The sequence below is a fragment of the Rutilus rutilus genome (genome assembly GCF_951802725.1).
Source record: "Rutilus rutilus genome assembly, chromosome: 11".
NCBI classification, from domain to species: Eukaryota; Metazoa; Chordata; class Actinopteri; order Cypriniformes; family Leuciscidae; genus Rutilus; species Rutilus rutilus.
The window spans coordinates 36,817,748-36,843,863 of record NC_140216.1 but is presented as its reverse complement, the minus strand read 5'-3'; the positions used below and the strand labels follow the sequence as shown (position 1 = coordinate 36,843,863).

The window sequence follows — 26,116 nt, the reverse complement described above, 5'->3', positions numbered from 1 at the left end:
TACTGTTTTCTTAATAAATTAAAAAGAATACAAGTAAATGTAGGCATCAGTTATAAAAATGTATATTCATTTAATTAAAGCTTACATTTAACATGGTTTATGCCTTTGAGTGAGTGTTAGATGATGCAAGGCAATCTAAATGTAAAAAATTGGCAGAAATGAGCATGCAAAATAAAATATTTAATATTGACTGAAAATCTGTAATCTCAGCCAGTAACCAATATTGTGCATCCTAAGGTAAAATGTGATACATGGATCGGACAATTCAACACTCAATTGTAGGTGAATGCGTAAAAAAAATCAGCCAAAATATTTAATAAATTATGGGCATATACATTTTCTGCAGAACTTTACATGGGCCTGTTTTACACCAAATGTGTGAAATATTATACACACACATATTGGATAAACATTTTATTGAGATACAAGGATATGTTCAGGTTATATCAGGCTAGACATTAGTTTGTTAGACAATAAACAAGTAACAAAGCTAGCTATCTGAAATAATCATCGTTCTGCTGGATTTTATCAGGTGGCTGCACTTCTTACTAAAAGAACATCTGATTTTGGATTCAATAATGTTTGTTTAGTTAGTGTGTGTTTTTGGCTGGATCTTAACGGAGACTGTCCAAAAATGTGCTTTATTACAGTGTTGTGTTCTTGATCTTTGATTATAGTTCAGCTTTTGTATCTGAACATTTTTATGGAGTAGCTAAAGTGACAATCTTTGGTCTCCTCAAGATAAAAAAATATACAATTACGGAGCAAACACAATGCAAGCAGGATTGTGCAATGGAAAGGACAGCTAAGGTCAAGGGGATCGCCACGCTGGATGATCTCAGACGATGTTGAACTCGCAGACGGAGGCCCGCTCCTCACGACACCGCTCGTCGAGCCACTTCTCGCCGGAGAGAACGGCGCAGTTCTCCGCGAGGCCGCCGTCAGGCTCCGGGAGCTTCCAGTTCTGGTAGCGGATGTTTGAGCCGGTCTGGTCCATCCACACGCCCTCGATTTGCATGTCGTTTACGCCCAGCCAGATTTCAGCGTCTGGTCCGAGGCTCTGGCGCACATAATCACGGAGAAGCGTGTTTTCGTCGGAGGAGAGCGGAGTGCTGAGGATTCCTCCCTTGGCGATGCAGTCTTCGTTGGCCGTGTGGTAGCGCTTCTTCACGGTGTCCACCAGAAAACACTTGCCGGGGATCTTTATGCCTCTCAGGCAGACTAGAGGAGAATAAAGAAACAGTGTTTGCGATCTTTAAATGACTCATAATAAAAAAAAAAAGTTAAAAAAAAAAGTGTGTGTTGTCCTTTTTTAAAATACAAAAGTGAAAGTTAAAACCCAGGACATTTTGAGCTCATTAATAACATACATGACTGGCCATATTTAGATATTAACACCTGCAACTTGCCCCTCCCTTCCCGATACACGGACGTGTGAGACACGCCCACACGCACAGGTCAGCCAATCACAACAGAGGTCATTTACATATATCTTCAGGCGCAGAAAACAGGCAGTTTAATTCACCTTATTTTCGAACGCGGAAGTAAATATGGGTCCAGTTTCCGGTTTTTGTGCGGCACTTCCGTTTCCTCGCTTCTCTGGGCTAACTAACGATATCGATTGCGAAGGATTATGCAGAGTTGACAGAAAAATGTTACACATGCCTTAGCAGATGAATACAACAAAGAACTAAAGCCCCGCCTCACCCAGGTCGGGTACTGGACCTGGTTGAAAACACTCATGCATCTAGCTGGCAGATTCCCAAAACTTCGCCGGCGCCTTCAGCACCGCCCTAAACACGGTCGAGCCAACGCTGGACTAAGTTAATATATCTATGGAGGTAGGCTATTTTGACATGTCAAATGTATTAATAATGTCATCAGAATGCAACCAAAGCACATGATAGCAATAAGTAGATCATAGATGGCTATAAATAATTATAAATCATACAAAATAAATGCCATGATGATCATGCCATGATGACTAGATTTTATACAGGGGTTACTATAATGATTTTGTTTCTCCTTGGAGTTTTTATTCAGACTTCGTAGCCCAGCCACTTTTCTGGTATCGGGTGGTCTTTTGTAGGTCTTGTGTTCACGAAATGAAAAGAACAAACATACGGTCGTTTCTTCAAATGGGCTGCGTGGCGTGTCCGTTATTTCGGCTCCCATGTTAACCGGTTATTTAGAGCTTGCACACTGCGTGACGCGCGTCTCAGGGAAAACGCGTGCATGCTAGAAATAGAATCGATGCCTATTTTTCACGCAACACGGAAGCGTTTTGGAAGCGTTTCCAGGCAAAATAGAATAGGAAAATATGTTTGTATGTCATTTTGATATGAATACATATTAATGACATTTTGATGTTTGAATTTAGGTTTTGACATAAATGCAGATATAGCCTAAATGTAAAAAAAAAAATACATATATATTATCGATTTTCAAATATTGCACCTGTCAATACAGAACGAAATATTCTGTAGCCTATTTTGCCGTCAATACTGCCGACGTTGTCTTTGCTGCTATAGAGGGTTTTCACGACGCGTCATCAATCCGGAAGTCGGCCATTTTGGAGGCACTGAACGTAAACAGTGCCATTGAACTGAACGGACTCGCAAATTTGGCTGATTATTGCTTCTGAAAAATGGTCAAGTTTTGGTCTGTACTCATCGGTCGCACCGAGAAAAAACATTTCTAGTTCTATAGACTGCCGAAAGTTAAAGAGAAGAGTGCAAAAAACTGATGAAAGATGGCGTTTGTGGTTGAGAGAGGCACAGCATCAGCCACATGTGTAAATGAAGCGTTAACTATGGCTAAAATTTTGACGTATAATAGTTAACTATGGGTACATACACACTGTCAATCCGATTATCTTTGTATCCGATTGGAATATGATCTAAAATGATGTCCACACTCCACACTGTATTGCAACTGTTCAGAACCGATTTGTGTGTCCACGCAGCTCTTTGACAATACGGCAATGATGTTGCGTTGATGGAGAGGTTTGCATTTGCAATATAAATGTTTTCTTATTTAAATTTTACAATATGGAAATGTATAGCCGCCGCGCTGGACTAACGTTACTGCGTCTCGAGCTGCAGAACTGTAGGAGGCTGGTAGGTTACTGTATGCACAACTCTTTTTCATCTGCGCCGGTTTCAAAATACTTTTCAAAAATAATAATTTTCTGCTCGTCCGGCACTTTGCATCAACACAACCTTGTTTCGGCAGCGACTTTCAGCATGTTCCCTATAACAACGTCTGATGTTTATATTTTACGTGGCGTGAGAAAGTCACATAAACCACGAGAAAGAGCGTTCAGACTGGTGGATTTCCTGATATGTGATTTGAATAGGATATTAAACCACATATGGATGTAGCTTGAAACTGATTTCATGTGCTTTTTTTTGGACTGACAATCTGAACGTAGCCAATGTCGGGATACGAAAAAGAAGTAAGGACTAGAGAAGCTAGCTCGTTCAGATCTTTACCACATATTACCTTAAGTTTGTCAAAATTTTGAGCTCTTTCCTGCTTACCAAGTCCTTCTCTATATGATTTCGCAGCTTCCATGTGTTTTTCCCGTGGTTTAGACATCAGAAATGAGTGTAACAATGTGTTCAATAGTACATAAACAGTGCAATCCATGCCGTTGTTTACATCCGAGTACCTCCAATATGGCCGCGCATCCGGGTAACTGACCAAATCGTGACGTAGGTGAAAACCCTCTATATATTTATGTTTAACATTAAGTGCCTTCCACAACTCTCTCCCCATATGTCGAATATATCACCAATGAGGCTTATCATGTCACCTAGCAGCAGCAACGCCTCGTCAGAGACGTTTCTGGTGTGCAAAGACATAGAAAACACCACGCAACAGAAACGCCACGCAGCCAGTGTGTCGCCGGTCGTATAGGGCGCCTGATTATTAAAATGTCAATAATTCGATGATTAAAACACTCCTGCTCCAAGTAAATCTTTCTTTTGTGCCAGTTATTATGACAACCTCTAACTGCACAAACAATCCCGGTCTTCCTCGAAGCCATAACGATGAGTTTGTTGTTACGAACAACGCTCGCCAGTGACCGGAAGTGCCTTACCGGAAGTCTCGCACAAAATACCGTCAACTGGCTGCGTCCGTATTTCCGTTAAAAATAAGGTGAATAGCAAGGGTGAGTGGGAAACGATCATTTTAAGATTAAATTATGACTGACTTTGGTGCAGGAAACCTTTATTTACATAAAATGATACAAAAGTGCAGAATATGGCTTTAAACAAACTTGTCGCTTTGGCCTGGAATGGCAACTAATAAGAGTGATTTTTGGCTTTTGTTTTTAAATTATTAGCCATATAATCTTATAAAATATGACATGTTTGTCTGAACATCTCATAGATCAAAGACTGAATTACATCTGTCTCTATGTTCTCCATGGAAAACACAAGCTGTAAGAATCATCAAAAGCCACATGTGGATCTGGAGGCCATGTGTCTTATGCAAGTGGACAAACTAATCCAAACAATACGCCAGTCTATGGTACAATGTGTTCATTTTTAGGTTTTTACAGTTAAACAGACGAGCCAGGCTGTCTGGATGCTTGAGTAACGCGGATAGAGTAGAGGTGTGTAGCTCTCACCCGTCTGCAGAGCCTGCTGCTCCTTCACCAGATTCAGTTCCTCCACGATGTCTTTGATCTGCTGCTGAAGGTCCTCCAGAGCAACGCTGGCTCGAGCGTCCGAGTCTGACAGGGACAATCAACAACCACCCCAAATCACATCAAAGAAATAATAAATGATACTCAGTTATATTGAAAATCAAGCCTTTTTTAGTGTTACAGTTAAGAGAATCAGGATAGTGGGAATTACAAAAAAAATTGAAAGAAATGTAAATAAAAAACAGCAAAATGCATGGATGAATTACAATAATTAATTTGTTTTTTTAATACAATGTATATCCTTATTTATTATTATATTTTATGTAATAAATTAATTGTACAGAGAGCACATGCATGAATTACAAAAATAAAAAGTTAAATGCATGGATGCATTTTAAATTCATTTGTTTTCTTTTTTTCTTAATGCTATAGTATTTTAATAAATAGATTTTATTTGTAATTTGTTCATATTTTTATATATTTAATATTTTTTTATTACATTAGTTTAGTGACATAAAATAATTGTTTGTTTGTAACTGATTTTTTCAACAATGTACAACATCCAAATGTATTAAACATGTCAATGCTTATTTTCTTCACACAGCAACTTGCGTTTCAAGTGATGCTCTCTGAACCTTCTCAACAGCTTTCAGCTTGAATAACCAAAGAATAAATGATCTAACTGAAGACAAGAATGAGTCTTACCTTTCTTAGCGCTGGGTTTCTTTCTGGAAGTGTTCTGCTGCTGTGAGGTGTGTGTGAGGAGCAGCAGGACCGCGAACAGAAGAAGTCTCATGGTGAAGTCTGGAGAGCGAGGACAGATCTCTGCTTCTCAGTCCAGCTCACGCAGGAAAACTGCTGTAATGGAAGCAGCAGTCGCTCTTCATCCTGAGAGGAGCGGAGGAGTGACGTCCTCACACACCCACCTCACCACACACACACACACACACACTCTTGTACATCTATCTTTATGAGGACATTCATTTACACAATGCAGTCTCTAGCCGCTTACCCTAACCTTACCCATCACAACTAAGTGCCTAACCCGACCCCTGACCCTAAACCGACCCTTAACCTCATTATAACCTTATCCCTAAGTCTTGACCCTCAAACAGGCCTTTAAAGGGGTCTCAGAAAGTGAGGACCGGCCAAAATGTCCTCACTTCACTCTCTTTGTCCTCACTCCAATGGTCGAAAACTCAAACTGGTCCTCACAAAGATAGTTGTACAAGTACACACACACACACACCTCACAGCATAATGATTTTTATACTCTACAAATCTGTATATTCTCTCTCCCTACACCTAAACACACCCATCACAGAAAACTTTCTGCACTTTTACATTTTCAAAAAACATCATTTAGTGATTTATAAGCTGGTTTCCTCATGCAGACCAAAAAATGTCCCCAAAAGGACAAGGATTTCGGATAATGCCATCTTTGTGAGGACATAATGGTGTGTGCTTATATATGTGTGTTTTAAATATATATTTCAAATTAATTAACAATAATAAATAATAGAAACTGCCTTGCCCGGTTTCTCTCCCCAAAATGTTTTTCTCTCATTTAAAAACCCCTTGATTTATATAGCAGATTATAAAACTGGATCCCTATTGTAACTTGCACAGAAGAGCCGGTTCTCAGAGCACACTCAGGAGCATTCAAGGTCTCATCAGGACACATTTCCCATCATGCATACTTCTGGTGTATGAGGTTGTTATCTGTGCAGTGATTCCCGCTGTTTGTTATGCATTCAGGCCAGAGGAAGAAGCAAAGTGATTATGGGATGGAATAGATCCAGGCTCGCAGCAGCTGTGCTCAGATCTTCCTCAGACGACACGTGGCAGAAGAGACACCAGCTCCAGCTCCACACAAGTCTGTGAAGTCACCATGAAATCAAAATGGACACTTCTTATTTTTTATGGAATATTGCAGTATTTATTATGATTTATCAGTGCACATCATTCATTTTTAAATGAATGTGCCTCTTGATCTTGAATCAGAATCACTTCCCCTCTCTGTTGCAGCATCTCTTCTCTTCTCTGATGATGAGGACGGGGCAACCTGTCACTCACATGAGATCCACCAATAGCAAACCACCACCATCCGATCAATTCCTCACGGACAAAATGAAGCCCCGTCCTACATTTGTTCTTGTTCGAGAAGCCGTTTCATTCGGATATACGTCACAATAAGGAAGAAAAGACTATCGCAACTTCCGTTTTCATGCAAACACATTATTTTTTCCTAACATCTGCAATTAAAGGAACACTCCACCGTTTTTTGTAATAGGGCTTATTCATATTCTTTCATACATTTAGATAGGTGGGTAAATGCATTTTTGTCTCAGTGCATGCATTGTTTTAGTTTGACAGGGTCGGCGCTAGCTTAGCTTAGCACAATGAATGGAATCCTTTGTTGCCAGCTAGCATGTCCTGAGTAAAAGTTATCAAAAAAAAACAAAAAAAAACCACGTAATTACTTCTTGTGGCCTGCGTATTCACAACGAGTAACAAATAGGCTGTTGAGCGATCGCAACCTCCTCCTGTCGTTCTATTTCCACTCATTTTCTGTAAACTCTTGTATATAGGTATGGTTCTGGCTCACACAAAATCAGCCATGTTCATCGCCATTCATGTACTGTTGGGAAAATAGCCAGGCAGCTACTATTCACACCGGTATGTTGACGGAAGTCGTGGGATTTCATGTGTTGCGTGATATCTCTGCGCCCAAGTAGCAGTGCTTCGCCTAAGTAGCCGTGCTTCGCCTGTGCTTCCCCCTAATATAGTCCCAAGTCAATATCTGCCTAAGAAATCACCTAATGTTAATCTGCATCGCTATTTGTACTCGTTGTGAATACTTTTTTTAGCACTTTTACTCAGGACATGCTAGCTGGCAACAAAGGATTCCATTCATTGTGCTAAGCTAAGCTAGCGCCGACCCTGTCAAACTAAAACAATGCATGCACTGAGACAAAAATGCATTTACCCACCTATCTAAATGTATGAAAGAATATGAATAAGCCCTATTTCAAAAAACGGTGGAGTGTTCCTTTAAAACAAAAATATCCTTCCGCTCTGGGACATAAAAATCACCTTCAAGGATTCTTTTCTACTCATCTACTAAATTCAGGTATTAAAAAGCCTCAAATGCTTAAATTGCACTCAAACCTCTCAGATTTATATAAGGGAAACGAAGAAACATTTAGTCATCTGTTAAAAGCACCATTCAAACCAGCCAGCTGGAAAAATGAACAAATCAAAAACAAAAACGGCAACGTTATATAACCTTGCATTAGAGGATTCTGTGTTAGCTGAAGTTATTAAGAAAGACATGAACAAACGTCATAGGAAACTTAACTCATTTATTTGAAAAACTAACAAACAAAAACATCTATCCAAGGAATCCCACTTTCTGTCGTTTCTTGCCAAGGCTTTCTTCTTTCTGCAGCAGCTCCATGAGCGGCGCGTGAAGAGTCTTTCCCACTCGCTTCCCGGCCTGCGACACAACACAGCAGAACAGTGAATGGAAATGCTTTCATTAACGGGTTTATGCAAGTCAGAGACATGTGAAAGTGTGCAAAAACAAAAGCTCGAGACAGGCTCAGACTGTCCGTTCACTGAACGTCTGATGATATTGCACATGTAAACAACACGAGCCGGAGGAAATTCTCTAATATACACACTCCAGTGCACAGGTGCCAGAGTAACCCAATAAAGTCTACTGTATCATATATGACCCTGCTCATTTTTTTTTTTTAAATTGAGATGTATTCACAAAGCTGAATAAATAAGCTTTCCATTGGTGTATGGTTTGTTAGGATAGGACAATATTTGGCTGAGATACAACTATTTTGATATCTGGAATTGGAAGGTAAAAAAATAAATAAATCAAAACATTGAGAAAATCTCCTTTAAAGTTCATTTATGTTGGCGATTGTGCTGCATTCACTCACAAAAATAAATGTTTTATATATTTATATAAAAATATATTATATATATATATATATATATATATATATATATACAGTACCAGTCAAAAGTTTGGAAACATTACTATTTTTAATGTTTTTGAAAGAAGTCTCTTATGCTCATCAAGCCTGCAGTTAAAAAACAAACAAAAAAAGAAAACAGTAATATTATGAAATATTATTACAATTTAAAATAATGGTTCTCTTTTTTAATATACTTTAAAATGTAATTTATTTTTGTGATGCAAAGCTGAATTTTCATCAGCAAGTACTCCAGTCTTTGGTGTCTTATGATCCTTCAGAAATCATTCTAATATGCTGATTTATGATCAATGTTGGAAACAGTTGTGCTGCTTAATATTTATTTATTTTTATAACCTGAGATACTTTTTTCAGTATTATTTGATGAATAAAAAGTTAAAAAGAACTGTATTTATTTAGAATAGAAATCTTTTGTAACAATATACACTACCGTTCAAAAGTTTGGGAACAATAACTATTTTTTTTTAAGAAATTAGTACTTTAATTCAACAAGGATGCGTTCAATTGATAAAAGGTGATGGTAACGATTTATATTGTTTTTATGAATAAATGCTGTTAACGTTTTACTCATCAATGAATCCTGAAAAAAGTATTCCAAAAAAATATATTAAACAGCACAACTGTTTCCATCATTGATAATAACTGAGTATCAAATCATCATATTAGAATGATTTCTGAAGGATCATAAGACACCAAAGACTGGAGTACTTGCTGATGAAAATTCAGCTTTGCGTCACAAAAATAAATTACATTTTAAAATATATTAAAAAAGAGAACCATTATTTTAAATTGTAATAATATTGTTTTTTTTGTTTGTTTTTTTGTTTGTTTTTTTACTGCAGGCTTGATGAGCATAAGAGACTTCTTTCAAAAACATTAAAAATAGTAATGTTTCCAAACTTTTGACTGGTACTGTATATATACGGTAGGAAATTTACAAAATATCTTCATGGAACATGATCTATACTTAATATCCTAATGATTTTTGGCATAAAAGAAAAATCTATAATTTTGACCCATACAATGTATTGTTGGCTATTGCCACAAATATACCCGTGCGACTCGTGACTGGTTTTGTGATCCAGGGTCACATATGTGATAAGCAAATAAATTCAAGCCCTCTTAATGATCAGCATGATAAAAACTTTGCTTAGAAACCTGTTGTAAATTCATCTGATTAATAGTTTATCATGGGTCATTATTATTGTATTGAATTGCATTATGTGTTGCCACCCAAAATAACAACTACAGAGCTCTGATTATAAACTAAGCCTTTAAATATCATCTTACTACAACAGATTATTGAAAGATATTAAGGGACAACTGATATTTATTTGGATTTTATGATAGCAGTCCCTGTTATAAAGATCTCATTGATTTAATTTACAAGCATCAGAATTAAATCTTACTTTTTGCCCATATAAACATCAGCAAATGCAATTGCATATTTTTTTTACTTTTTGTCCCCTCCATATTCTTACTAAATGAGCCATAAAAGTCTGATCAATGATACTTTTAATGATACATATGCAAACTTTTTTGTATGCTTTTGTTGTATATTTTGTCTAAAGGTTCAATAAACTGTTAAAAAAAAGGTAATATTTCTGATTATTATGCCATATGTCAGGCTTTGCAGGATTAGGGTTTTGAACAAACTCTTCATTCTAAATAGGAGTAAAAGTGATTCCTTAGCAAACACCACTAATTATAAGATCAAGACAGTTTAAAACTACTGTGGGAAGAAACTAAACTGACCTCTGTCATCTCAAAGATGCTCTCCGGGTCCAGACTTCCTCTTCCCAGCTTCCTGACGCATGTGACCATTCCTTTGTGTGTGACTGAGATCAGGAGACTGGCCACCGAACAGGCCTTCTCCTGAAGTGTGGCGTCCACCACGTGTCTGTGACCGATCTGAAGGGCACAAACACATACAATTTAAAAAAGTTATACATAAACATAACTGTATATGACACGAGGAGAGTGGTGCATTGTGGGTAACGGCCCAGACTCTGCTGTACCTTGCACAGGGTTACGATACACGGCACATTCTCCACATTGATCCGCACGCAATCGTACGGGTCGTCTGACAGCTCGATCTCCTTCCCGCCCTCCTCATCCTCGGATATGTGCACTCTGGGAATTCTGTTTCGGAGAAGGGATGTGCTTACAATTCACATCACTACACTGAATCACCATTTTTAATGTTTATGATTAAATGCATAACATTTTTTAATAAAATCATTTGGTCACACTTTATTTAAAGGTGTCATTGTTACAGTGTAATTATACATTTAAGTACTGAGTAATAATAATTAACTACATGTACTTACAATAGGGTTAGGGTAGGATTAGGGTTTGGTTGAGGGTTAGTGTAATTATGCATAATTTACTGTTATTACTATGGTAAGTACATGTAATATTTGTAACAAGGACACTGTAAAATAAAGTGTTACCAATAATTGTATAGTGGATTTACAGTTGAATGCATTAATCCTTGGAATTTATACGATTTATTGGTTAAACTTTTTACAAATATTTTTATGACAAAAAAAAGTCCTGAAATATACTACATATGGCTTATGGGAGAACTGCTTAAATATTGTAGAATATAATTAAAAATATTCCAAATAAAACATATTCACTAAAGAAAGGTTTGAATTAAATAGAGTTAAAATAAAATAAAATTTAAATATTAGATGAAAAACTAACCTAAATAAGTTGAAGTACTAAAATTGCTAAAACTGAAATAATAATTATGCTAAATAGAAATGTTTAAAATGACAAAAAAAACAACAGTTATTAAAACAAACTAAATTTAAAATAAAATATCATAATAAGTATAACAACAACCAAATCTGACTTTAAAATGACTTTACAGGCCTGGAAACAGTTTTGCTATTGTCAACTAAAACAATTGTTAAATTAAATAAAGCTGAAATAAATATAAAATAAAGTATAATTTATTTAATTTATTTTTTATGTATATAATAAACTATAAATATTAGATGGAAAATGTTAAAATTAGAAATTTTGCCTTGGCAAACAACTGAAATAAGTTGAAGTATTAAAATTACTATAACAAATAAAAAATGTAAATGACAACTGAAAATCATACTAAACTAGCGCACTGCCAGTTGTAACATTTCCTGATGAAACCTCACAGTTCTGATGGGAGCAGACACACAGTGACTCACCGTGTGTTAAACAGAGCAGCTTTGATTGCGATGGAAATGGCGTCGAACAGGTTTCCGTCACACTGCAGCAGCTGTCGAGACAATCACGCGTTTAGATGAAGAATAAACCAGCAGCATATAGATGTCTCGTGATCTCTCCGGATGCTGTGACTCGGGTTCACTCACCAGCACGTCCACGTACAGCACCCAGCAGTTCTCTCCCGGGCAGATGCAGAGCGAGCGCAGGTCCACGCTGTGCCTGTTGTTGAACACTTTATAGAGTACGTTACTGAGCTCCACCCCCAGCTCCTCCCCCCCACGCCCCTCAAACTCCGGAGTGGCGTTTGCTGAGCTGCAAAAGAAACGACAAGCAGGTTATACACATCAGGAAGGAGAGGAAAGTGCTGTGACTGTGTGTAATTAGCATGCAGATCATGGGCGTTTAAATGCATCATCTATGACGATATTCACTGCTAATCTGCATATTTATAGACTGAAGTGTATAAACTGTCTTATAAACTGCATAGTATGCATAGCATAGTTTTAATAGTTACAATTTTTATATAAACAAATATATTTAAAACAAAAAATTACTGAATATGGCTTACGGGAGAACTATGGAAGCTTGTTTCCGCCACAAAAAAAAAAAAATTAGCTCTCAGTTTTTTTTTCTCAGAATTGTGTGAAAAAACATAAAGTTGCAATTATCTTTCAAATTGTTTTATTCCATGGCGGAAAAAAGCTTCCATAGAGAAATGCTTAAACAGAACCAACTTAGTTTTTAAATATTGTAGAGTAGGCTATAACTAAAAAAAGTTTAACTAGAAATTTCCATGACTTTTCCAGACCTGGAACCAGTGTTGTTATTGTTAACTAATAATAAAAACAAATATTTAAAAAAAAAGTATTCATTAAAATAAAGCTGAAGTAAAATAAAATTCCAAATATTGGATTACATTTTTTTCTTTTTTTTTCTTCGGCAACATAAAATAACGATGAAGTACTAAAATTACTAAATCTAAAACTGAAATAATAAATCAAACCCAAATAGAAATATGACAAAAACAAAAACTAATACAACAAATGACAAAAGCACATAACAAAACTACTAAAACGTAAAACTAAAATTAAAATGAAAACAATAAAAAATTATATTTGTAAATATAAATTTTATATTAAGTTTTATTTATAATTTATTCATTCATATTAATAATTATTTATATGAATAACTCAAATTATTAATGAGTACTACAATAGTATATAAATAATAATAAAAAAATACAGCTCCCACTATTCATGTAAACCTACACACACACATGCATTATGTACTTCATGTTCTGTTGTTCTTAATGATTTGTTATGACTTTTAAAAGCCACTGCACAGTCTTGGTGGAGCAGGCACTGATTTACAGTGTTTGCTTGATGTGTTCATCTTTAAACACTCACCAGTCCACAAAGAACTCCAGATAACCTTCATCTGGTACCATGGGTCTGGGTTTCCCAATCTCTGCCTTTACTCCTACGAGAACATCAGTGTGACCCTGTCAAACACACACAACATCACACAAACACTGGTGGTGACAGATAGTGCACTATATGTTATTATAACAAACTGTTTAATTCAGCTTACGAGACTGATTTTAGCAGAACCATCAGTGTTTGACACCACATCCGTCTCGATCTCCATGTGTCTGTAGTCTTCACATCTCCGTCCGTCCAATCTCAGGTCATCCTGTCAACATAATCACAGTTTAACCCTCATGTTCTAACAATCAAGATCAGGCTGATGCTTCATGATGTTCCCAAATCTCATTAGAACTGATTATAAACTTCATTTCAGGTGGATAACATACTTCGAACATTTCCCATGACAAATGTAAGTCTTTTGGGGTTTCAGATGTTGTAGTGGTACACTCCTGTCAGCTCTTTATTCACATTTGCTTTATTGTACTGTATAAACATTTACATTTAAGAGCTGTCAATGAGGGTTGTTTAGGCCAGTGACACATTTAAAGAAGGAAAAATAGAAATTAAACTTAAAGGCTAGAGTCAAAGTTTCTATTATTGTCGTGTTTTCATCTGTTATTGACATATCTAGGACTACAAATAGTCAATCTCAACACAGCATGAGGTTAAAACCCAAAACAGACCACATTAGAATACACGTTAAGAGGCTTTTTTCAGATGTCCTAGTCAAATAAATGCACATTATATTTTCATTCGTAAGATTTCACTTACTCTAACTCCATGCATAAGATAAACCTTCTCCGCTTCGCTCAGTTGAACTGCTGCCATGTTTCAAACACACGCAGTATATTGTGCGTCATCACAAAGCGCGAGGAGCGGGCAGCGAAGGCGGAGCCTGGCGTTAACCAACCAATCATATGCCAGTCTGGGGGAAAAAAGGTGCGTAATGTGTAATCTGATTGGATCAGCAATATGTCAATTCCTTCAGCAGGAACTCAGTCCATTCAACGCACATGTTTTCTGTATTTCGCCAATGTGGTATGTATATTATACTTCAACAAAATTAAACAAAATGATTAATCGTATATCACATATTTTCTGCGCTCTATACAGTTGTAGATGTATGATAGGTCAGATTTTTGGTTTTGCTTGTACAGTATACTGTAAACATGGCGATCGGTTTATTATGGTTATTATTTTGCACTTTGTTGCTACACAATCATAATAAACTTTGACTACTTATAAAACCTGTGTACTGTGGTACCATGGTACAGTGATGGCAATGCAATGGCGTTTTGATGTATATAATAAGACTGGAATTTTCAGTCTTTTTATGCCAATTGTAATCTAATTTCTATTTATTTTAATCTTATTTAATTTAATTATTTTTTTAGCTGTCTGAAATTATTATTATTGTTATTATTAAGGTAGTTCTTAAACTATCAGTGTTTTCTTTTGCAGGTTGAATAAAACGTATTATTGTTGAATAATACTGTGAAACCAATAGAAATAGTTCTTGCTTATTGAAATAAAGGTGAAATAAATATCTGGAGAAACTTTAATTTTTTTTAACTTTTACATTTGATCTTTTAAACTATTGATTTTAATATTTTTATTCTGTGATTTTAGCTATCCGATATTATTATTATTATTATTATTAAACTGTCTGTGTTTTCTTTTGAGGTTTGACTAAAAGGAAAAAATCAGGATTAAACTCTTGAGTCTGTCCCAAGAGCCACGATGCTTAGTGATGTCGAAGCTACAGAACTGCTGTCATTTCTCACTCTGGAGACCAGAGCTGATGTCAAAGGTCAGGCCTCGGAATACGCCCTGGGCCTCACAGGGAACCGGGACGGGTGCCGGTACCTGCAGTCCAAACCAGACTTCCTCCAAGCCCTGGTGACTCTAACCAGCGACCCCTCCATCGCCATCGTCAAGGACTGTTTTCACGCCCTGATTAACCTCTCAGCGGACGAGACTCTTCACCAGCCTTTGGTCACAGAGACGAGCTTACTGGCCAAACTGCTGCCGAAACTACTGGACCCGGAGTACGTGTTTGCGGATCGGATCTGCACCATCCTCAGTAACCTGAGCCGACACGAGCGGACGTGCAGAGACGTGTTCAGAGCTCTGCAGGAGCAGGACATCGGACTGGACAGACTGGTGGAAGTCTTCTGCAACCAGGACTTCAATAAGAAAGCTTCGCTCCACTATCTGGGACCCCTGCTGTCTAACCTCACGCAGCTGCCCGAGGCACGGCTCTTCATTCTGGACAGGGACAGGTACACGATCATTACATATCCGATTCCCAAAACCATGGGATTATTATAGGATGTGTCAAACAAAACATGATATTACAATGGTACATGTCCAAAAACATGGTGTTATCATGGTACAGGTAAAAGAAAACCATAGTACTGTGGAACATGTGCAAAAACATGGTATTATCATGGTGGGTTTCAAAATATACATGATATTACCGTAGTACATGTCCAAAAACATGGTGTTATCATGGTAGGAGTAAAAATGCATGATATTACCGTAGTGCATGTTAAAAAAAAAAAACATAGTATTATCATGGTAGGAGTAAAAATACATGATATTACCATGATAGTACATGTTAATAAACTTGGTATTATCATGGTAGGTGTAAAAATAGATATTTTATTACCATGGTACATTCAGAAACATAGTATTATCATGGTAGGAGTAAAAATACTTGATATTACCATAGTACATGTTTAAAAACATGGTATTACCATAGTAGGAGTAAAAAAAACGTACGTTCATAAACATAGTATTATCATGGTAGGAGTAAAACAATAGCCTATATGATAATACCATAGTACGTGTTAAAAAACATGGTAGGAGTAAAAAACTGATATTACCATTTTACATTCAAAATCTTGGTATCACCATGGTAGGAGTAATAAAAATACATGATATTTCCAGAGTACATGTTCAAAAACATGGTATTACCATGGTAGGAGTAAAAATATATATGATATTACCAGAGTAAATGTTCCAAAACATGGTCTTATCATGATATGACTTAACAATGCATGATATTATCATAGTACATGCCCAGAAATATTGCATTAATATCGTGGTACAGGGGAAAAACTATGATATTACAAATAGTTCATGTCAAAAACATGGTATTATTATAGTACAGGTAAAAAAAAAAACATTACCTTGGAACATATCCAAAAATATGGTATTAATAGTAAACAAATACATGAAATAACATTGAATTATCATTGAATGGGTGAAAAAAATCATGACAGGCAACAAAAACATGGTAATATCATGGTAGATCTCCAAAAGCATGGTAAAACAGTGGTAGTAGACAGTATGACGGTGGTGATGTATTGTCTGTGGTGTGTTTGTACAGGTGTGTGATTCAGAGGCTTCTGCCGTACACACAGTACGAGGAATCGAGCACCAGACGAGGAGGAGTGGTGGGAACTCTCCGAAACTGCTGCTTTGACCACGGTACAGAGCTCCATCATCTGTGCGAAGTGTAGAGAGCATGTCGTTTTTTTGATATCATTGAAAGTCAATGCAAAAATCTGTGCATTTAATCATTTTTGTCCTACAGCCCATCATGAGTGGTTGCTTAGTGATGCGGTGGATATTTTACCGTATCTTTTATTACCATTGGCTGGACCAGAGGAGCTCTCCGAGGAGGAGAATGAAGGTGATGCTCTTTAAATCAGATTCATTTAGATCAGATTCACATCAAATGTGTTAGTAATGTAGAAACTCTCCTTTGATTGCTGTTGCAGCACTCTCGCTTGTCCAGTAGATGGCGTTGTTTACTCATTTTGATGTTTATTATATTTCCAGCAACATGTGTGAGGAAAATGGAATGAACAGAGTGGAAATACTGCCATTACAGCAGGAAGTTGTGAATTTGCGAAGTTAGAATCTTAGTTCAAAGTTTGCGGTTTCATAAAAGCTGTTTGAAATGTTTATATGTACCATATTCTCCTCTTAATGCACCATGCTTTCTGACCGAAATAGCGAATACGCAGATTGCAAAAAGGAGAGGAAACTTCCTAGTTAATAGGTGACCTTATATGACCTTTCTGAAGTGCTTTCATGGTCGGTATCACTATTAGCCCAAAATACTCATTTAATTTGCAGTATGTTCGAGTGGCAAGCATCACTTTTCTTATCGCTTATACTTACTATTTTCACTTCAGACTGTGTCTTAGGTGAAGTGTGTCATTTTTGTGCCACTATTTTAACAGTAAAACAATTACACACACTTATTCATAACTCAGTGTCTGTGTTTACAGGTTTGCCGGTGGACTTGCAGTATCTGCCGGAGGATAAAAAGAGAGAGGAGGATCCTGATATCCGCAAAATGCTCTTAGAAACCCTCATTCTCGTATGAACCACATCTCATATCTCATTTACCTGTGTTTCAATAATTGACATACACTACCGTCCAAATGTTCGGGGTCGGTAAGATTTCTTAGTGTTTTTGAAAGTCTCTTCTGCTCACCAAAGCTGCATTTTTGATCAAAAACACAGTAATATTCTGCAATATTAGTACAATTTAAAATATCTGTTTTCTATGTGAATATATAACCAAATCATTACTCCAGTCTTAAGTGTCACATGATCCTTCAGAAATCAGTCTAATATGATGATTTGATGCTCAAGAAACATTTATGATGGTTATCAATGTTGAAAACAGTTGTTCTGCTTCATATTTTTCTGGAAATCATGATACATTTTTATTCAGGATTATTTAATGGATAGAAAGTTCAAAAGAACAGCATTTATTTTAATTTGTTTTAAAAATTGTACCATTATAAGAGTCATTACTGCCACTTTTAATCAATTTAATGCATCATTGCTGAACTAAAGTATACATTTCTTTTTAAAAAACCCCATACTGACCACAATCTTTTAAACAGTAGTGTATAATCAGTAGTGTATGTTGGTTAGTCTGTTCTGTAGTTCAGTTTCTGAATGATGTGTTTGTGTTCAGCTTACAGCTACTAGATTGGGCCGACAGATCATGAAGGACAAGAACGTTTATCCCATCATGAGGGAGTTTGACAAATGGGAGAAAGATCCGCATGTTATTTCAGCCTGTGAGAAACTCGTCCAGGTATTGTAAATATTACTCTGAAAATATTTAGGCAGCGTTGCATGTATCCTTTATGGAAAAACATTGCTTTTTTCACTAAGCAATCAGCTCAAGATTGCACACGAGTTGATATGTTTTTTGGCTTTTAGTATGAATATGTTAGCCTTCTGTTATCGATAATCGAGTGTGCTCCAAAACAATGACAAAATTCACATATAGAAGACATAAGCATTCAAAACTTAGTCATTTCCGCCAATATGGATCAATGGTTGTCACTCTGCACTTCAGCTCCTCATCAGATTTTCTGTCCAATCAAATGCTCTCTAGAATCTGAAGCTCCGCCCCCTACATTATAAATAGACGCTGAAGCTGTGGCTGAAATCAGTCACTTGTTCACACATTTACTATTTTCTACATGCTGAATGGCGCACAGTGCACTATATAGGGGATAGGGAACGATTCAGACAGTGTAAATAATCTTTTCATTGAGGCGAATGAAGTCTGGTTTCACGTTAGTGTCACGCGAACCGCCGCAGCTCCTGTCCAGACACACGAAACACAGATCATGTGATCGAGTCGCCGCAGATCCAGAATTCTGCACAGAATACTGTATTTTAAAGCGATATGGAGGAGATTAGAAGGAGAAACGGTTAGAGATCAGGAGGAAACTGCGGCTTTACTGAACTCAACAGCTCTAGCCGAGCTGTGATAGCAACTAAACGCTATTGGCTATTTTATAAAAGGGGAGGAGCTGTTCGATATGCCCCGCCCTGTCTTCCTGTTTCAGTGTGAATTATGTGAACACATTGAATAATAATGCATGTTTCAAGGCCTTTAAAATCCACCCAAATTTTAAAATGGGCCTTTAAAATAAATTTTTACATTCTTCACATGGTGACTGCGGGGGCAGGATAGTCCGGGTTAGGGGGCGACTCCGCCTCCTCACGCCCCCCTGCTGTTGCATCTCTATTGCATCACTTTTGCAAGGTCGTTGCATGCAACATTTTCTGTGGATTGTTGTGCTTTGGAAGACCCCAGACAGTATGCAGATCAATTCCAGTCCTCCAAAACCAGGATTTATGAGTTTGGTCGAAAAAAGCAGGAGACACTAATTTGGTGGAAAAAGCCTGTTCCTTGCACCGTGGCAGGCTTATATTTGGGTACGGCCCCATGGAAAAGATGTCACAGGGTCTCCTATTAAAGCATGATATTCTCCATAACGTCTGGGAGATCCCTTTTGAACTCCGGGCCAGAAGCAGTGGTTCGGCCATTTGCCTCAACCCAACCATTTTAATTAGCGTCAATAAAACAGCTAATATGCCAAGCACAGAACGAGGCTAATATTTATGCAGGATTAATGGGTGCTTTTTCATAATGCAGCAGTTTCTAACTAACACGACTTTAACAGCTATCATGTTACTGAAGTTTTTCCATGTTGTCGGGTTCCCGAAATTGGTGCTTGGGAATGACAGTAAAACTCAAGTGCTGTCTGGCATCTCATTAGCTCTTGTCCTGCGTCGTTACCACTTTCCTCTTGATATGCCACTTTGACGGAACGTATTCTGGTCTATTAGGGTTTCATGTGCAATTTTTGTGCGTCTTTGATTAAGGTTTTGATTGGAGACGAGCCGGAGGAGGGAATGGAGAATCTGATGGAGGTGGAGATTCCCAAAGACGTGGAGGAAAAACTGATAGAAATGGACGCCAAAGAGCAGGAACAAATGGAAAAGGACGAGCAGGAACAAATGGAAAAGGACAAACAGGAATCCGAGAAAAACCTAAAATAATCTCCAGAAGGCCTGGAGGGATAAATGGACATCAATCACAATAAACAAATGTTAACTTCTTGAAATGGACTCTATCAAGTTGAATGTTTAACATCAACGAATAAAAGGCTCTGTATAACAATGAACACCTGAGGATCATGATGGACAGAACATGTTGTAATGTCTTTGGTTTGATTATAAATGCACAAACCTGGTTTTGGGATAACATTGTTGGTTTCTATCTGTTCTAAGCTGGTTTATGTAGTTGACTAGCTGGTGGTGAAGATACCAGGTGGAATGACCAGGTCATACCATCCTAAAAATCTAGCGTGAACCAGCTAGAAAACATGCAGCCACTACGTTCCAAAACACAGATCCCAAATGATACCAATCCGGTTTTAGCTAGATTTTCCAGCAGCTTTAAAGACATTGAATGTGCATCAGCTGGATCTTGGTGATAATAAAAAAAGACTCATCGCAGTCAGGTGTTCTGACTTGAACATTTTTCCACATTTTTAGACATTTTTGAAATTGCTGTAGGGTGATTTATGTGATAAAACTATATTCAAATTAAAACGTATATACACCTAAAAACTTACATTGACTATAACTTCAGTAGTTTGTGGAGTTAAACTAGTACAGTATTTTGAAGCTGGTAATCTGTCATCTACACACGTTCATGTAAAAGACTGAAATCTGGGGCCGTTTAGACATGACTATGATGACAGCAAATTGTAGTTTGCTGCTACCGTGTGGATATACACATACATTTTTAAAGGGTTAGTTCACCCAAAAATGAAAATTCTGTCAGTAATTACTCAGGAGCGAGCCAGCTCTCAGATTTCATCAAAAATATCTTAATTTGTGTTCCGAAGATGAACGAAGGTCTTACGGGGTTGGAACAACATGAGGGTGAGTAATTAATGACAGAATTTTCATTTTTGGGTGAACTAACCCTTTAAAAAAACGTAAATGTCTTCTTCTAAATTGAGGAAATTCGTCGTACGTGAAATTTTCAGTCAGTTTTTACTTGCTCACTGGCGGCATCAATTCTGTAGAACTGCTTGTTGTTATGTTTTATAAAAATAAAATAGACTTGGCTAGAAGAAAAGTGACCAATATTACAACATGGAAAAACTAGTGAATACAATTAATAGTTGCAATTCTGGTGCGTCAGTAAAGCGTTACAGCCGTGCTAAAATGCGGTACGACGCTACATAAAAATGGCCATTGCTTTAGTAAGACTTGAGAAATTAGAAAATGCCGGGCAGTCTGGTTGAGGAACGACCACTCCCCGAGAAGATAAAGGACCTTTCTGGAAATTAACATTTGAACTCTCTCTTGTGAAGTTAGCATCACCATTTGAGATGCAAGTCTCACCTCAGAATACATCTCTTCCCCTCTTCCCCCACTCCCTCTCTCTCATGCTGAGATCACCTGAAATTCACCCAAAAATCTATATGATTTAAATGTGAATTATTATCATACAGATTCATACATGTTTGGTATCATTTGAAATGTCTCAGTGCGACTGGTACAAAGGTTTCATTCCCAAAGAAGTAAACCAAAGAGATAACTCGCACACAGAGGAGGGTGTGTCTTCCAGGCAAATGGCCTCCTGCTCCCAAAGGTGTAAACTCAATGCAAATTCCCATTGTTAGCAAATGTTTCCATGTAAATCAACCTCTGTCCCCTGTAACTCTGGGACGGTGATCAATGCAAATTCCCACTGTGAACTCATGTTTACATTTGAAAAGAGGTTTCTGCCTTGGTCTGAGTGTTTAGGGAGATGCTGAAGAGGCTCGGGGCGATTCTGTAGCTCAGATTAGCCTGTGATGCAGAGGGCGGCCGAGACTCTCAGCAGCATGCACTTTCTAATGTCAGGTTTGCATCTTTTCTCTTTATTCCAGAGCATTTGATGTTTTGTATTTATTATCTTTGAACTGATTATGAAATTGGCATGATACATTTACCTGACATAATAAATTGTTACATTTGATTTTATTCTGACTGACTCTGCAATTGTTTTCCCAAGTAGATTAAACGGATTTGTATGTTCCCGCAAGTTTTGCGTCAGATTAGTGATGACTAATATTTGGCATCAATTCAAGTGTATGTGTTTTGCAAAGACAAGAAGTGAATTTCCATTTAGAACAGCAAAATGCTGCTTGACCGATCTAAATTTGGGTGTGTCTTACCTCTGTTTTAATTTAATGTTACTTTATATAAGTGTACGTGGGAAACCACGGCATGGCCAATCCAAAGCTATTGTGAGAGAAGTAATGTTGGTCAACTTATATCTGTAATAGTGGCCATACCTCTACTGAAGTAAACGTTTAAATTAAATTCAAGTGAATGCAATTCCATGGGGGCTATTACCACAGTATCTTTGTGTAAATGTGAATGTGACCGATCTCAGGTATATAGCAATTACCTCTGTTTGATGATCAAAACTGATGAGCTTGTGATCGTGAGACCCGCGTTAAACAGAAGACGTGAGGACCTCTGAGCGACATAGTTTCCTAATCTGAACGGGATAAAATATACCTAAAGAATAGTCAAGCATTCGCTCACTTTTAATGATGCTCAGATATCATTAAAACATTTTTTCACTCATGGAGTCGGATGAAATAACGAGGTAATACATATTAGAAAATGTATTTCATTTAATCTTGTTGTGTTGCGTAAAAGGAAAGACAGTAACGCGCAAAGACCTTCACCCGTATTATTGGAAAACCACCATTGGACTGATAAACGGGCTTACACTTTGCTTTTGTTAAAAAAAGGTAGGCTACTGCTAGATCTTCTCATGATGACTTCAGCTTCTGAGGACCGCGGAAATTTGGAAAGGGTCAATAAGTGAATTTACTTAACTAAATATAATTTGTAATTAAATGTTTAAATGAAAATCCATTTTAGCTAAAAAAAAAAAAAAAAAGACATTATTTGAGTTTAATTGTAAAGATAAATAGATTAAGAATATGACTGAAAGGAGTCTACATCACTGATGGCATGTTATTGAAAGTCATTTATCTGTAAACCCACAGGTGCCCGAGGCAATATTAATCCTTCTGACAGCCTGGTGAGTTTTAAAGTGGAGATTCAGGTTTGATGAGGCCCTCTGCTGAGCAGGTTGGTGGTATTGAGGCGAGATGTTGAACAGGTGGTAAGAGAATTAACCAGGAAGCCCAGAGAAACCAGATGGATGTACGCCACTGAAAACAGTCTCCTGCGATTCTACAGCAGGCCAGCGCAAACCAGGAAGAATAACACATTACTCCAAATCAGACAAGATATCACTAGTGCTTAAATAAATGTCCACTGGGGTTATCATCCACATTTTGAGGTGTCTCTTTCCATCCTTTACAGAAGAGGTCAAATTTTATATCTTTAAAACACAGAAATATGAAAGACAAAGTCTAACCAGGTTTAAGACTATAGACTAAACCAACTAAAAGCCTTGAGGTTGTTATCATGGTCCACGAATGGTGTAAAAATGAGACGATGACATGTATTAGCCTACAATAAACCATTTACTTTTAAAACAGTTCACTAAGCTTTGGTAAGTGCATCTTAAAGGATTATTTTTCAACATTTTATACTCTTTATACTCAAATGTTTGTGCATTTGAATTGTTCTGGAATGGTGTTACGTTTTCTGTTCTGAGACTTACAGTGAAACAAATTTGCTTTTTTGATTTTACTCAATGTTTACTAAATTAATTTATCTTCATTCAAAACATATATTTTAGTTGCACTTAATCAATGTTTTTTAGTTATTTCAGTTCAAATACATTGAGTAGATTCATAAGTCTGTGATTTTGAGTAAATGGAAAAGACCTGTTTACATTCAGTTAGCCTATGTTGTACACTTATAAGACTGTCTGTAACTAGCACAGCACAAGCAGAAAGACACTTGTTACTGCACTGACATTAGCAACGCTTTATCTCATTGGATGGAGCATCTTTGTACATGCAGTTATCCACAATGTAACCATAAGCTCTACTCTTCAGCACAATGGTAGCCATAAAAACTTCAACATAACTGAAACTCATTAAAGGGATGCTCCACTTTTTTCGGAAATATGCTCATTTTACAACTCCCCCAGAGTTAAACAGATGAGTTTTACCGTTTTAGAATCCATTCAGCCGAACTCCGGGTCTAACGATACCACTTTTAGCATAGCTTAGCATAGATCATTGATTCAGACGAGTCCAGTAGCATTTCTTTCAAAATGACCAAAGAGTTTCAATATTTTTCCTATTTAAAACTTGACTCTTCTGTAGTTAAACCGTGTACTAAGATCGACGGAAAATGAAAAGTTGCGATTTTCTAAGCCTATATGGCTAGGAACTACTCTCATTCCGGCGTAATAATCAAGGAACTGTGCGGCTGTACCATGGGTGCAGCAGGCGTAATGATATGACGCACCGCCTAAAAATAGTCCCCAGCTCGGTAACTTCTTCCAACGTGACTGGGACTAAGTTAGTCTAACCTATTAGACCTATTTTCAGGCGCTGCGTCATATCACTACGCCTGCTGCACCCATGTTACGGCCGCACAGTTCCTTGATTATTATGCCGGAATGAGAGTAGTTCCTAGCCATATAGGCTTAGAAAATCGCAACTTTTCATTTTCCGTCGATCTTAGTACACGGTTTAACTACAGAAGAGTCAAGTTTTAAATAGGAAAAATATTTAAACTCTTTGGTCATTTTGAAAGAAATGCTACTGGACTCGTCTGAATCAATGATCTATGCTAAGCTATGCTAAAAGTGGTACCGTCAGACCCGGAGTTCGGCTGAATGGATTCTAAAACGGTAAAACTCAACTGTTTAACTCTGGGGGAGTTGTAAAATGAGCATATTTCCGAAAAAAGTGGAGTATACCTTTAAACATTAACAGGTCTTTCCCTTCACTCAAAAACACATAAAATTGACTAATTTACACTTAATTCCAACATACTCTCCTGATCCTATGGCAAGCCATTCTAGCTTAAAGGGTTAGTTCACCCAAAACTGAAAATTCTGTCAGTAATTACTCACCCTCATGTTGTTCCAACCCTGTAAGACCTTCGTTCATCTTCGGAACACAAATTAAGATATTTTTTATTAAATCTGAGAGCTGGCTCGCTCCTCCATAGGCTTCTAAGGGAATGAAACTTGCTGGCCTAGAAAAGTTATTAAAGAGCTCTCTCTGGGCCTCGAGTTAGTTCACGTAGTGTTTTAGCGCAGTAAAACGGGCATACACTGTGCGATTTTCGTCCGATTTTGAGCCGAATTCTGACTCGTGCGACTCTTTTTCGGGTCGGGCCGATTTTCAGCTTTGTCGTGCGTCGTTTGTCGTGCAGTGTTCGTGCAGTGTACAGGGGGAAACGAGAGGCGATTAACCTCTCACGACCGGCAATCGGATGGTCGGATGAATTTCTGGCATGTTAGAAATTTTGGTCGCTCCTTGTGACTATATCGCACAGTTGAAGCAGAGCTACGAACCGATTGCCCTAAACGCAGTGTTTTTTCCCTCACTGCGCCTGTGCGAAAACAGTTTCATCTGCTGCAACAACAAAAAAAAAAAAAAAAAAAGAAAGAAATGGGAGATAGGCCTATTTAAGTTCTGTAGTTCAAAGCTACAAATTACTGTTGCTTACCTCCAGTTCGTGTTGCAAAATGGATTAACCATTACCCACTTCTTCCAAGCCACCTGCGATGTACACTTTGCCTCTTTTATTGTTAAAAAATGTTTTTGAAATAAAGCTGTTTTTAATTTTCATTGATGAATTATTGCAGTGGTCGGACATAGACTGTTAATAATTAATTATATGTATATAATTCATTGTAATCGACCTAAATGTTTTAGACAATTTTCAATGAGGAGAAGTAAGCTTCTATGTAATATTTTATTATCTTCACAGCGCGTTGGTTATGCGGTGATGGC

The 26,116-nt window shown here is 37.3% G+C and overlaps 3 protein-coding genes across 3 annotated transcripts; 1 reads left to right on the top strand and 2 right to left on the bottom strand.

Annotated features, from left to right (window-relative positions):
* Positions 1-278: 278 nt before the first annotated feature.
* Positions 279-5,522, bottom strand: clec3bb (C-type lectin domain family 3, member Bb). The gene is made up of 3 exons (XM_084422835.1): positions 5,363-5,522; positions 4,640-4,744; positions 279-1,221 (listed from the first exon to the last, which is right to left on the bottom strand). The coding sequence occupies exons 1-3, from the start codon at positions 5,451-5,453 to the stop codon at positions 839-841; spliced, it is 579 nt and encodes a 192-aa protein (XP_084278961.1). The 5' UTR covers positions 5,454-5,522; the 3' UTR covers positions 279-838.
* Positions 5,523-8,008: 2,486 nt separating this feature from the next.
* On the bottom strand, positions 8,009-14,178 carry exosc7 (exosome component 7). Its single transcript, XM_084423583.1, has 8 exons — positions 14,082-14,178; positions 13,474-13,575; positions 13,290-13,384; positions 12,030-12,195; positions 11,865-11,935; positions 10,689-10,812; positions 10,426-10,581; positions 8,009-8,156 (listed from the first exon to the last, which is right to left on the bottom strand). The coding sequence occupies exons 1-8, from the start codon at positions 14,136-14,138 to the stop codon at positions 8,052-8,054; spliced, it is 876 nt and encodes a 291-aa protein (XP_084279709.1). The 5' UTR covers positions 14,139-14,178; the 3' UTR covers positions 8,009-8,051.
* A 93-nt stretch (positions 14,179-14,271) lies between these two features.
* Positions 14,272-20,398, top strand: hgh1 (HGH1 homolog). The gene is made up of 7 exons (XM_084423566.1): positions 14,272-14,348; positions 14,994-15,592; positions 16,705-16,805; positions 16,912-17,010; positions 17,615-17,706; positions 18,316-18,438; positions 20,028-20,398. Exons 2-7 carry the CDS (start codon positions 15,051-15,053, stop codon positions 20,202-20,204), a joined length of 1,134 nt encoding a protein of 377 aa, XP_084279692.1. The 5' UTR covers positions 14,272-14,348; positions 14,994-15,050; the 3' UTR covers positions 20,205-20,398.
* Positions 20,399-26,116: the final 5,718 nt, after the last annotated feature.